This window comes from Mus caroli, chromosome 17 (genome assembly GCF_900094665.2).
Source record: "Mus caroli chromosome 17, CAROLI_EIJ_v1.1, whole genome shotgun sequence".
NCBI classification, from domain to species: Eukaryota; Metazoa; Chordata; class Mammalia; order Rodentia; family Muridae; genus Mus; species Mus caroli.
In genome coordinates, this window is record NC_034586.1 from 54,849,808 (window position 1) to 54,862,701 (window position 12,894).

Consider the following 12,894-nt stretch of genomic DNA (forward strand, 5'->3'; position numbering starts at 1 on the left):
AAATCTTTCATACTGAATTTTGGTCATACTGAAAATCAGGTTGACTACCAATCATTCCATAATATAGGCATAATAACCTCAATGTGTATTTAACAACAACAACAAAAACTCCCTGCGTCTTTTCACTGATATTATGGTGTATTACCATAAGGTTATGAGAAATGATTCTGTGTTAATTACAGATCAGTGTCTGGTTTGTTTGTACTTTGTGTCAGTATACGGTTCCACTTGTGCTATAAATTTTTTAATTCAAATTAATATATTTTTTTGGTTTTTTCGAGACAGGGTTTTTCTGTATAGCCCTGGCTGTCCTGGAACTCACTTTGTAAACCAGGCTGACTCAAACTCAGAAATCCGCCTACCTCTGCCTCCTGAGTCCTGGGATTAAAGGTGTGTGCCACCACGCCTGGCAATATTAAAGTTCTAAAACACTATTATGTAATTGCTTGGTTTTACTATCATCATGCTATCAAATATTAGTTACAAAAACTCAAACATTTATTATTAGATTTATTTAAAGTGTAATTCCTAAGTCTAGGGATATAGTTCAGTAGGAGAGTGAAGGACTAACATAGATAAGACCAGAGTTGAGTCTCTGTAGAAAATAAATAAATATATAAAAATAAAATCATAAAACTTTAAGTCATTATATTTGCTAAACTCATTAATACTATTGTTGTTCTTGTTATTGCTATTGCTATGAAGGGAAAATTTCAAACAAGATATCAAGATGTTTACTTTTGTTAGCCACAGATAGAATCACATTGCACATTAAAGTAGGTGGAATTTTTATGCTAAAGTTTTCATAGCAAGGAACACTGTAAATGAGCTACTTGCGAAGGCAGAGTTTTTTAACAGATGCAGTGAGTCAGAATAGATAGAGTCCCATCTCCAAAAGAGTACTCCTCTTAGCTATACTCAACAGTTTCCAAGGTTGATATATCTAAATGAGTGGACAAAACAAGGAAGGTGAAACTTTCAACCCACTTCATTCTTGGTCCTTTCTAACTAAAGTGTTTCAATTTTATTACCTTGAGTTTGGTTTATGCAGGGTATGAAAAATTAGACAGCCATGGTGTCCTTAGGTCTGAGTCAATGTGCTCCAGATTGGATTGTAGGAAAAATAGTGCTTCTTGCAGTAAACTCGCATTGGCTGTGAAGAGAGAAATAGATACCTTAGCATGATATTTCTCCCTCTCTCCTTCCTTCTTTTTAGTGTATATCTGAGTGTGTGTGTGTGCTTGTGTGTGTGTGTGTGTGTGTGTGTGTGTTTGTGTGTGTGTAAGAAAACTGATAATGGTCAGTATCATCCTCAGAAATAACTTCTACCTTCTTTGAAACAGAATCTCTCATTGGCCAGGCTTGGCAGCCAGTGTACCTCAGAGATCCCCTTGGTCTACCTCCCTAAGGCTGGGATGTCAAGATATGTCCCATGCCTGGGCCGTTCATGTGGGTTATCAGGATCAAGTTCAGATACTCAGGCTTGTGAAACAAGTACTGACTAAGCCATCCACAAATGAGTGCCAGCATGACATCATCAAAATAGCCTAGATTATTGAGTCTAATGTATATGTAAACACCTGTTACCCCTAGCCCCACATTGCACATTTTCCACATATTCATTACCTTTTTATGCATCACAGAATTAGTGGCTCTAAGATGTCCATGTGATGCATTTAGCTGCAGTCACTCTAAAACTCATTTTTACTGGCACACATAGGGATGAGAATTCACTGGCAGTGGTTACATCAACGTGTGCAGACCACATGGGCCTTACTTTACCTCCGGTTAAATTCTTCCATAAAGTGAGATGTGTCTAATTTCCTCCCTCTTCTCACACTCCTAAGTATCTCCTTCAGTCCAAAGCTTGCTATCCTCCTGAAATGAAATCCCTTCTACACCTGATGTTCAAATAGTGTGCCTTGTATCCAGCTTGTTTGAGCACCATCATATCAGTGACTGTGACTAAGGTAGAAAAACTATCCATGGTTCATGCCAATGCCACGCCTACCTGAGGAAGGCACTGGATCCCACTAAGACCTTAGAGAAAAGTAAGAAGCAGTAATTTCTCACCTTTATAAATCATGGTGAGGAACCAGATATTATCTTTTCATGTACAAACTTCTGTTTGTGTTGAAATAAGCAATTAAAAAAATACCAATGAGGCAGCATCCATGGGCTGGTCTGAGGACCCCAGCACATATATAGCAGAGGACTGCCTGCTCTGGCCTAAGTGAGAGAAAACGCACTTAAACCTTGAGAGACTTGAGGCCCCCAGAGAAAGGGGAGGCCTGGGGCAGAGTAGCACCCTCTAGGAGGCAAGAGGAGGAGGAATGGGATGAGAAACAGTGCAAGGGGGTAGGAGGAAGGGGGGGGTGTCAAATGTTGGATGGTAAATAAGTGAAATGAAATGAAATAAAATAAAATAAAATAAAATAAAATAAAATAAAATAAAATAAAATAAACCTCCTGAGCCAGAAAGATGGCTTGGTGGGTGAAGTCATTTGGCACCATACCAGATGACTTGAGTTAAATCCTGGGAATCTACAAGCTAGAAAGAGAGAGCTCTACTATTTTTAAGAATATTAAAAAGCACCCAAACTTTGTAATATTATTGAACACAGCATTGTTATCCCAAGTGGTCTCTAAAATCAATCTCAGTGTGATTTAAATAGGAAGGAAACCAGAATTTCCTCAAAATTTATGTATGTATATGCGTATATATTATGTATCCATAGATAAACATAAGCAAACATGTTTTGGAGTGTTTGGTTTTTATTTGAGAGTGCATGAATGTCTTGCTAAGAATATTACCAAGATATTGATTTGATAGCATTATATTCAGAAATTTAGAACATCATAAAAGTTAAAATTGCTAATAATTAAATTTCATAGTATTAGTGACTGATTCTTCTGGTTTCATACTAGACTGTGTTCCTTTACAATCAAACAATACTATCTCTAGTGATTACTGTAGCACAACTCAGTATCTAACATGCAGATGAGGAAGATGGTCAGATTAGCTATTTTTGTTGTTGCTGTGGAAAACATTCTTCAGAGAAACAACTTAAGAAACAAAAGGTTCATTTTGGCTCAGGGATTGAATATATAGTTCTAAATGACAGAGAATGCATGATGCCAGAAGCCTAAGACAAATGGTCACACTGCATATGCAATCATGATGCAGCAAGAAGTGAATGCTGCCTGGCCAGATGGCTCAGTGGGTAAGAGCACTGACAGCTCTTCTGAAGGTCCTGAGTTCAAATCCCAGGAACCACATGGTGGCTCACAACCATCCTTAACAAGATCCGACGCCCTCTCTTCTGGTGTGTCTAAAGATAGCTACAGTATACTTACATATAATAATAAATAAATTTAAAAAAAGAAATGAATGCTGGTACTCAGTTTTTTGTCTATGTTTTAGCCATAGTTATCTCCAGCACTAAAAGATGACATAGCCTGTATTAAGATTATTATTTGTTTTAGGGTTTTTTGTTGTTTTGTTGTTGTTGTTTTTCAAGACAGGGTTTCTCTTTGTAGCCCTGGATTGATAAGATCTTACTATGATCTTGAAATATTGGAAAACAATGCCTAAAGATTTGATAACATGGAGACCTGAGATCCTGTCAAGATGACAATTCAGATTAAGCATCACAATGAGCATGAAGAAGACACAACTATCTCCAGGGACAGAGAATTGAGGTTGGAGGCACGGGTTAAAAATAAAAACTCTAGAAGCATATTTGTCAGATTTAAGTCTTAACTCTTATAGCCACTATGGCAACACAGCGCTTACACCTGTGCTCAGTTCCCTCCCTGATTAAATAGCCCTGTCTATCCAGTGTGTAATGAGGCTCAACTGAATTCAGTGATGGAAAATACTTAGCGGTGTGTTTGGCTTGTGTCATGCATTTAATTGTTATAATGTTACTGCTACTATTGCTTTATTAATTGTCTTTCATGTTCAAGAGGAATGAGTTAGACATTACTGGTCTTTTTGAAAAAAGTAAGTGTTAATAAAAAGGGTTTAGAAGGATCCTAGGACTCAGATGTAAAAATCAAAAGTAGTTGCTGCAGCACAGTACATGTCCCTTTGACTAGGCCATTCTTGGTTTTGCAAGAACTATGTGTACACAAGCACAGGGCTGGTCACTGGGCTTGTAATAAGTAAGTGTGCCTCTGCAGATTACAGGCCACAGAACTTGCTATACCCAAGCACAGTGCTAGTGGTTTAGTCCATGAGAAGTCAAGATTCCTCTACAGCAGGGGTTCTCAACCTTCCTAATGCTGTGAACCTTTAATAGAGGGCCTAATGTTGTGGTGACACCCAACCATAAAATTATTTTCATTGCTACTTCTTAACTGTGATTTTCTACTGTTGTGAATTGTATTGTAAATATCTTATATACAGGATATCATATATGTACTGATATCTGTCTATGTATGCAGGGTAAAAATTCACGACAATGTGGGGGAGAAATTCTCTCTCCATGCTTAGACTTAAAAGTTTTAACTGCCCATCAGACAACATATCACAATTTTACTATTGTTATGAATCATGTTGTAAATATCTGATATGCCAGATATGTGATATTTGACACCCATGAAAGTTTCATTCTACCCCAGAGGTGTAGAACCACTGGTGTAAACTTGCAGACTATTTGGTAAGACACACAACTGTCAGATCATAATGTACAGGAGATGCAAGATACAGCCAAGGTCAGTAGAGACAAGAGGTAAAACTAGGAGACAGAATGGGTCAGGCAGAGCAGAACCACAAGCCTCCTAAAATGCTTTTAAGGCCAAGGTTGTAGGGAAGATTTTACCCAAATCTTTAGAATTTCTCCTCCACATTGTCATACACAGACAGATAGACAGGTGAAATGAAGTCATCAGTAAATGTTTCATTTTGAGATGAGCAAATTTTCAAGGTGGAACTATTGAGCTGAATGAGAAATAGAAACTGTGGCTAGAGAGATGACTTAACAGCTAAGAGCTCTTGCTGTTGATCTTACAGAAGACCAGAGTCCAATTCCCAGCACCTAAATAATGATTTTAGACATCTACATGGTAATGCAAGTTTCCTGGAATCTATTACCCTCCTCTGACTTCTGTGAATATCAGACACTAATGTAATACACAGATACATGTAGATAAAAGTTGTATATACATGAAATAAATAATAATATTTGGAACAAAACAGAAAGAGAAATCAAGGCTGGCAGGATGGCTTAACTGACAAATGATTGCTTTATAAGCATTATTCTTTATGCTTAGAAATCCCCAGATAGCACTTGGTAATAAGAAGCTTTGCCTTTGCAGACCAGTATCACTAACTTTGGGGGATAATAATTTTTGCTGAGCTTTTTCTCAATGATAACTGAAAATAATTATGCTCTCCCCCAAGTGTTTTAAGGACAAAAAAAAATAAGAAAGCATGTACTTTGTGCTTTACAAAGTTACTTCTAGCTCTCTCTGTGTAACCTACATGGGTATTTCCACCACTCCCATAAGCACTATTACAGTCACCATCAGCACCATCTCCTCCATCATCCTTTCCTGATTTCTAAATCCATCAAATTTTCACTGTGACTATTATCATTACCACTATTACTGCCACCATCAGTGCCTTTAGCATCACTATTACCACCACTACCATCCAACCCCACCATTATTTTATTGGTCATTTGTCTTATTGCTAAAACAAAATACCTGACAAGAACAACTTAAAGAATAAGGGTTTTATTATATAGGGTCCTAGTTTCAGGGTACAGTTCATCATAGTGGGGAAAGCAGAAAGACAAGAACTTGAGGTAGCAGATTACATTATGTATGCTGTCAGGAAACAGAAAATCGTGAATGCTACTGTTCAACTCAATTTCCTTTTTGTATTTAGTTCAGGATTCCAACCCAGTGAATAGCATTACTCACATTTAGGTGATCTTCTGTCCTCAACTCAATCTATATAAACCTTCACTAAATACCATGGCAGGTGATACTGCTGTTCTAATGTCAATGATCTCCTTTCTACAGATTAGAGATGCTTAGCTAACCCAATGTGTACAGTAAGAGAAAGGTACAATCACAGTAGCCCACGGAACCGAAAGTTTCAGCAGAGCTTCAGACAGGCAGAGATGCCCCAAGTTCCTGCTTTATTAAACAATTAGGAACTCCTGGTGAGAGAATGGCATAGAGCATATATATTTTTAATCTTTAGAGTTTGACATTGCTGATGGTGATTCAGTGTTACAGGAGTTCAGAAAATGTCCTCCCCACATTGATGGAGAAATATAATCTCTTTCAATAAGCATTTTAAAGATTCTTGTGCCTGTAACAGACTGACAATGGCCTATATCATTCTTTCTTTCTTTGCTACAGCTCCTTCTGAGGTCATATTTGCCATTGATGTTGGGAATGGTCCCATTGATCTCCTCGTCCAGTCTCCTTATCCTCTGAATGACAACCAATGGCATTATATCCGGGCTGAAAGAAACCTCAAGGAGACCTCATTGCAGGTGGACAATCTTCCACAGAGTATGAGGGAGGCCTCAGAGGATGGCCATTTCCAATTTCAGCTGAATAGCCAGTTGTTTGTAGGTAGGAGACATCATAGATCTTACTTTACACTAAATACCTACAAGATTGCTGTGCACTCTAGCTCAAAGACAATTCCTAGTGTTTTACAACTACAAAATAATTAATATAGGGTGTTATTTTCTTACTGTAAACTATAAGTTTAATTTTATGAATTGTTTAATAATAGCATTATGGCCATTGCAATATACTTGTGCTACCCTTTCACAAATTTAGGGGCTGTCTCTGGCTGTTTTGTCATAGCAATCTCTGGCTGTTTTGGTACCACTTCTCCTTATGTTTGTTGACTGCAGACATGTATGGAGTTTTATAATTTTGACCATTGTAATAAAAGTTTACAGTGTAGGCATAGATGTTCAGTTCATCACTTGTCTTAGTGATCCCTGACCTGATATCTATTGTTAAAAGTGTGGTCAAATTATTTGACTAAACCAATTCGCTTCAGTTTTATGGAACATTGGGGAATATGCTGGCTGGTTCTATATCATCACAACACAAGCTAGAATTGCTTGAAAGAGGGACTCTCTATTCAGAAAATGCCACCATTTGTTTGGCACGTAAATAAGTCTAGAGACCATGTGGTTAATTAGTGATTTATGTTAGGGGAATGGAGGTGTGAATCACTTTCAACTGGAGGAATACTGGGGTTTCGTGTATGAACCACCATGCCTGATGTATAAAGTGCTTGCCATCAAACCCAGAGGCTCATGTATAGGAGGAAAGCATTCTATCAAATGGGTTATAATCTTGCTTTGGCAATCTTGTAATATTATGCATAGTTTGATACTATATGAAAACATATCACTGAGGTAAGTTGTTTTGATTTTGTACAGAGAAGCACCCTGGTCTCTTAGCAAATTTCTTTAGTTGCTCATTCCTTCAATGGGACTCAGTGCTAGCACAAGTATATTCTGTGAAAAGGTAGTGAATGATAATAGTAGGAATGGATACATTCAGGAGTGGTCCCAATTTGTTCTTTAATTTATTTCCCCATATCTTCCTCACTTTTTAAATTTTTTTCATATCTTCCTCTCTTTCCCTCCCTCATTTCTTCCATCAACAGTCATGGAGAAGCTAATTCTACTCATCATCCTTCTCTGGTAGTTGGGATGAAAATATGAACTAGGAAATGTTACTGCTTTTCAAGGTGCTTGTGTGTGTGTGTGTTCATCATGTATGTGAGTGTGTATGAATGTGTGTATATATGTGTGTGATATGGTCAGTATCTTAGATATGTTAGTTCAGTTTTGAAAATAAGATCAGTCTTTGTACTGTAACTTAGAAAACAGTAATTTGATAAAATGAGATACAGAACTAATAAAGCAAAGCATTAAAATTCAAATTAGGGATTTAAATGTTGATATAGCAGAGTAATGTAAAAAGCTTAGGATATGTGCTTCTGTGTAAAAGTTGAAGTTGGATGCTTTGACAGATCTGTAGAAAATTACAGACTAACCATTCTACATGTCTTCACCCTTGTTTTCTACCAACATCCACACTGTATAGCAGACCACATCATACAACTCCTCCATTCCATATACATTTCTTTTGCTTCCTGTTCATTTGGGCTATTATAAACTTTGAATCTGAAAATATTACCACTGAAAACATACTCACTAAATTAAAAGATATACTTGAATATGAGGCTATCAGGTTTTCATTTCATCACCAGCCATATCCTCATTAGCTTTACGTTATGGGTCCTTTACTTAATAACTCCTGCATGTAACATGATTTACTGCTGAAAATTTTAAGATTTATTTTGCTGTCATAGTTCTATTTGGACATCATATTTTATTTCTTGGAGGAAGTTTGCTACTCATCAAGATTTAATGTGGTCTTTTTAGGGGAATGAGTTAAAATATTTTGCAATTTCAACAATTATACTCCATGTGAAAATCTAATTAATCTTCAGGCAATATTTGTGAATCTTCCTGGCTGAAGCAGAGCCTCAAAGGTTTTGTTTATGTTTTTATAGCTACCTAACTATCACAAGATCAGTGTAAACTTTGTTTACAGATGAACTTTGTGCAAGTTAAAAGTGAAGAGAGGCAGCAGTATTTTGTATCAAATTTTCGTCGTTTAAATTGATCACAAATACCGTGAGTTGTTCAAACATGTGAACTGGACTGGAAGAGATATCTTGATAGTGTTGTTGTACCTGAGGTCTGCCTAAAGAGCATGCCCACTTCTTTTATGCTTCTCTCTCCAGTGAGTTCCATCTTAGAAATTAGTGTACTTTATTGAGTTTGTCTTGATGAAACTGAAAAGTAGAAAATATGTTGTGGAGGTCATCTTAGTCTGGTGATTTCTGTATCACTGTTTATTGTTCAGTGACAGGTGTAGTCTTATATTTTCAAAACCTACTTTAATAAGTGTACTTAAATGTTTTAACCTCCATGCTAGCTCCCCATGCCTGCCAGAGGTAGTGGAAAAGGAAAGGTTAACAGGGCAAAGGAGGATGGGGACCTGTTTAGAAATATTCCTTGGGGATGAATCCAATCTGCTTTGCTAGGATATCAGAGGTTCAGTTCACATGATCGCTTGATACACTCACAAACAGCATTCATGAACCATCAAGGCCAGTGTGATGCAGAAGGAACTGCAAGGCTCTGTTAATTTGCTGAGTCATCAAATGCAGCAAAATGCCACTGAAACACCATCAGAAATTCTTTGGTATTTTTCTCTCTATGAGGTCACAACAATGACCAGCAGAGAAGGCATCCGAGTTCACTCTCAACTCTTCCATGGAAAGTTTGTCTGACTCTTGACCATAACCAAGATGTTCTTTCTGAAGTTCATTTCATCAGTGAGTGGAATGAAGAATAGCAACACTACTTTCTAGACCATTGAGAATTAGATGCCCTTGGAATGTCCAGTATAATGCAAGCATGCTTGAAATGGCTGTACTTAGTGATAATGGAATTATTCTGATTCTTGAGGAACTTACAGGTCAAGCCTGAAACTTTAAAGAAAGGCTGTAACTATTGTAAGGATGAGACTATGTTTTTCATTCTTCTAATTTTATAGTAAACTTTTATGTGAATTTCCCCTGAGAGATTTAAAAGGCTAACTATATATTCTCCCAAGACAGGGCAAAAATTAAAAGGCAAATAAGCAATTGCACTCAAGTCTACCTTAATGTGTCAGTGAGTTTACTGTTTTCTATATGACTCATATGGGCATTGCTCATAGCAACATGATTGGGATGAGTAGCTATCTCGATGACAGCTCATTCTGGCCTAGAAGATGCTCACAAAAGCTGCATCCTTCATGTCCCTGAACAATTCATATACATCTTGGGTGAGTGTTTATAGTATATCCTATTCTAGCAATTGTTATTACTTACATAGCCTTTGGAAGGGGCTTGTGAATAGTTTTTGAATAGTATAAATTTTGTTTATGTCATTAGTCTTTATAAGCCACTCTAAGAAGGAATGCTATAACTTGAAGAAATTGCTACTCAGCAACTGTACGTACATCAAGACATAAATAACATAAAAGGAAATGTATTAGGATGACAAGCAGAAATATGTATATGCAGAGTCATCAATCTTGGTGAGGTCTGGAAAGAAGCCAGCAAGAAAGCAGGAACACTACCATCTGATTTATCAATGGAAGCCACACTAGAATTTTGAAAGTATCTTTTTTTTTTCCTTTAAAAATTATCAATTTTGAGATAGAAAATTAGCTCATCAGATACAGGTACTTGCTGCCAAATCTGACAGCCTGAGTTTAGTTCCCAGAACTCACATGGTAGAAGGAAAAAACTGACCCTTTCAACTCCTCTAAAATTATATTTACACATGTCTCTCTCTGCATGTAATGTATATGTGCACTTGTGTTTGTTTTGACTCAGTGTGTATGGAATGTGTAGTAGTTTGAATATGCTTTGCCCATGAGGGAGTGGCATTATTAGAAGCTGTATCCTAGTCGGAATAGGTATGGCCCTGGTGGAGGAAGTGTGTCTCTGGAGGTATGGGCTTTGAGACCCTTGTAGCTGCCTGGAAGTCAGTATTCTCCAGGCTGCAGTCTGATCAAGATGTAGAACCCTCGGCTCCTCCAACACCATGCCTGCCTAGATGATATCAGGCTTCTACCTTGATGATTTGGACTGAACATCTGAACCTGTAAGCTAGCCACAATTAAATTCTTTCTTTTAACAGAATTGCCATAGTCATGGTGTCTTTTTGCAGGAATAAGAACCTATCTAAGACACGTGTGTGTGTGTGTGTGTGTGTGTGTGTGCACATGAGTCTGTTCTGTCTCTCTGAGCCTGTACATACATGTGCACATCTGTGCTCCTGTTATCTCTGTGTATATATATACATGCATATATAGATGGGTGCTTATTTGTGATCTACTATATTATCTCTGCTTGTGTACATACATGAAAGTGCACATGTGTGTATGCTATAGTGATATGTATTCTTTTTAAGTTATGCAATATTTAGGCTAGTCTGTACATTCTTTACAATAAAAATAATATATTCTATGTATTTTTCTCCTTTATAAAAATAAAGCACAGACAGGTAAATGTGCAACTGTAGTTCACTTGTCAAGGTAGTACAAAATGCCACAAATCATCTTGCTCTGTCAGTATCTTGTAGTAGCATGAATTTCTTGTTTGGGAAGAATCACAGAGTTTTCTATGTCTCTACACTGAGAAGATAGGTTAAACTTCCTTGCTGCTTTCTGGGATCTTGGAACACTGGGTTTAGCTATGTCAGAATTCAATCTTAAAAGGCACTTATAATAGGGTAAGATTAATAGAGAGCACGTGGATCCATGCACTAGACTAACGTGGGAATGGAAGATTAACTTATGAGTTAGAGAGGACGCCAGACTCCAGGAGGGAGTTTCCATGAAAGTCTTTTCCTCATGGGCAGCTTCCAAGCCTCTGCCTGTCAAGCTGACTCGACTGGAGAGCGTGGCATAGTTGTTATTAATGTCCCAAATGCTGTGCCCCTTTAATACAGATGCTCATGTTGTGCTGATAGCCAACCTTAAAATTATATTTCATTCTACTCCTATCTGTAATTTCACTACTATTAGGGATCATAATGTAAATATCTGATATGCAGGATATCTGATATGCAACCCTATGAAACGGTGGTTTACTCCAAAAGAGGTCATGACCTACAGGTTGAGAACTGCAGTTATAAAATAAATTAATAGAGTTGTAGCATAGGGTGTTAAAGAGTAATGTGTCTCAGTCAAGACAGCCTATAGATACAAAAAGTTCACTGCTTTGTGGGGTTTACCCTCATATTTTTCTCCTGCTCCACCTTCCCATTATCTCTTTTCTCCTCCCTCCTCTTCTTTCTCCTTTCATTAGTACTTTACCAAAATAATATTTGTACACACTTGCCACTAATCTATGATATGACCTAGAACTAGAGTGTTCAACACTACTTTCCTGATTTTTAAAGTCAGAATGGTCATCTGCCTCTTTTGGAAGTCCCCAAAATTCTCAGCTCTTCTTATATACAGGCGAATTGGGTTTAGCTGTGCTTCCTGTCTCTTAACATACTTACTCTCCTATATCAAGAAGGAGTTGGGTTTTCTATGTGAACGAAAACTTGAGAATCTTTCAATCCTCTCAGTGCCTGATGGAGTATATTTAAGCCTCTTCTGACCCTCTCTAGATGTTGTCACAGCTACAGGTCAGATTATATATAGCCCAAGGCTAAATGCGAGTTGAGAAATATCTGCTAAACAGTATTTCATGGATAAACACTAGGATCAGTAAGCAGATAATGCATACTGCACCTCCTGATTCTTGGCAGTAGGTTAAGACTCAAGAGAAGACCAAGAGGACGATTGTAACTGAACACATACTATATTCCATGATCTGCAGTAAGTTTTATTATAAACACATGGAGGCATCTTGTTCTTACAGATGTAATAATAAATGGAATAGTTTAAACTTATGAAATTCAGTCATCAATATGACTAGCTAGTGAGTGGCATCATGATGAACAACAACACTCATCTTTTTTTTTTCCCCAGTGCATAGTGCTATACTATATAAGCACAAGGGAATATGTTTCAATTCTGTCTCTGTGGTGCACCTACAGGTTCTCTTTGAAATTTGGCAGAAGGGATAATCTGACTGCACCCCTTTTATTTCAGATAAAGACACTCTAGGCCACATAAAATCTATATTTTATTCGTGTACAGAAACCATAGACATGTAAATTTTCATTCTTAACATTTTAAGAAGATATATGTCTCCCGCTCAGTCTCTCCCTCTCTCAAGGCAATTTTTCCTTGAAACAGGGTCCCATGTATCTCAAT

General features: G+C 37.3%; 1 protein-coding gene across 1 annotated transcript in view; it reads left to right on the forward strand.

The window, feature by feature from the left end:
- The window catches only part of LOC110312287 (contactin-associated protein like 5-3), a 579,184-nt gene that overhangs the window by 472,846 nt on the left and 93,444 nt on the right, over positions 1-12,894 (forward strand). Inside the window, exons 16-18 of the mRNA XM_029470910.1 lie at positions 1,721-1,805; positions 3,970-4,006; positions 6,379-6,597. Coding sequence (XP_029326770.1) covers positions 1,721-1,805; positions 3,970-4,006; positions 6,379-6,597 — 341 coding nt within the window. The remainder of the gene's footprint in view (positions 1-1,720; positions 1,806-3,969; positions 4,007-6,378; positions 6,598-12,894) is intronic.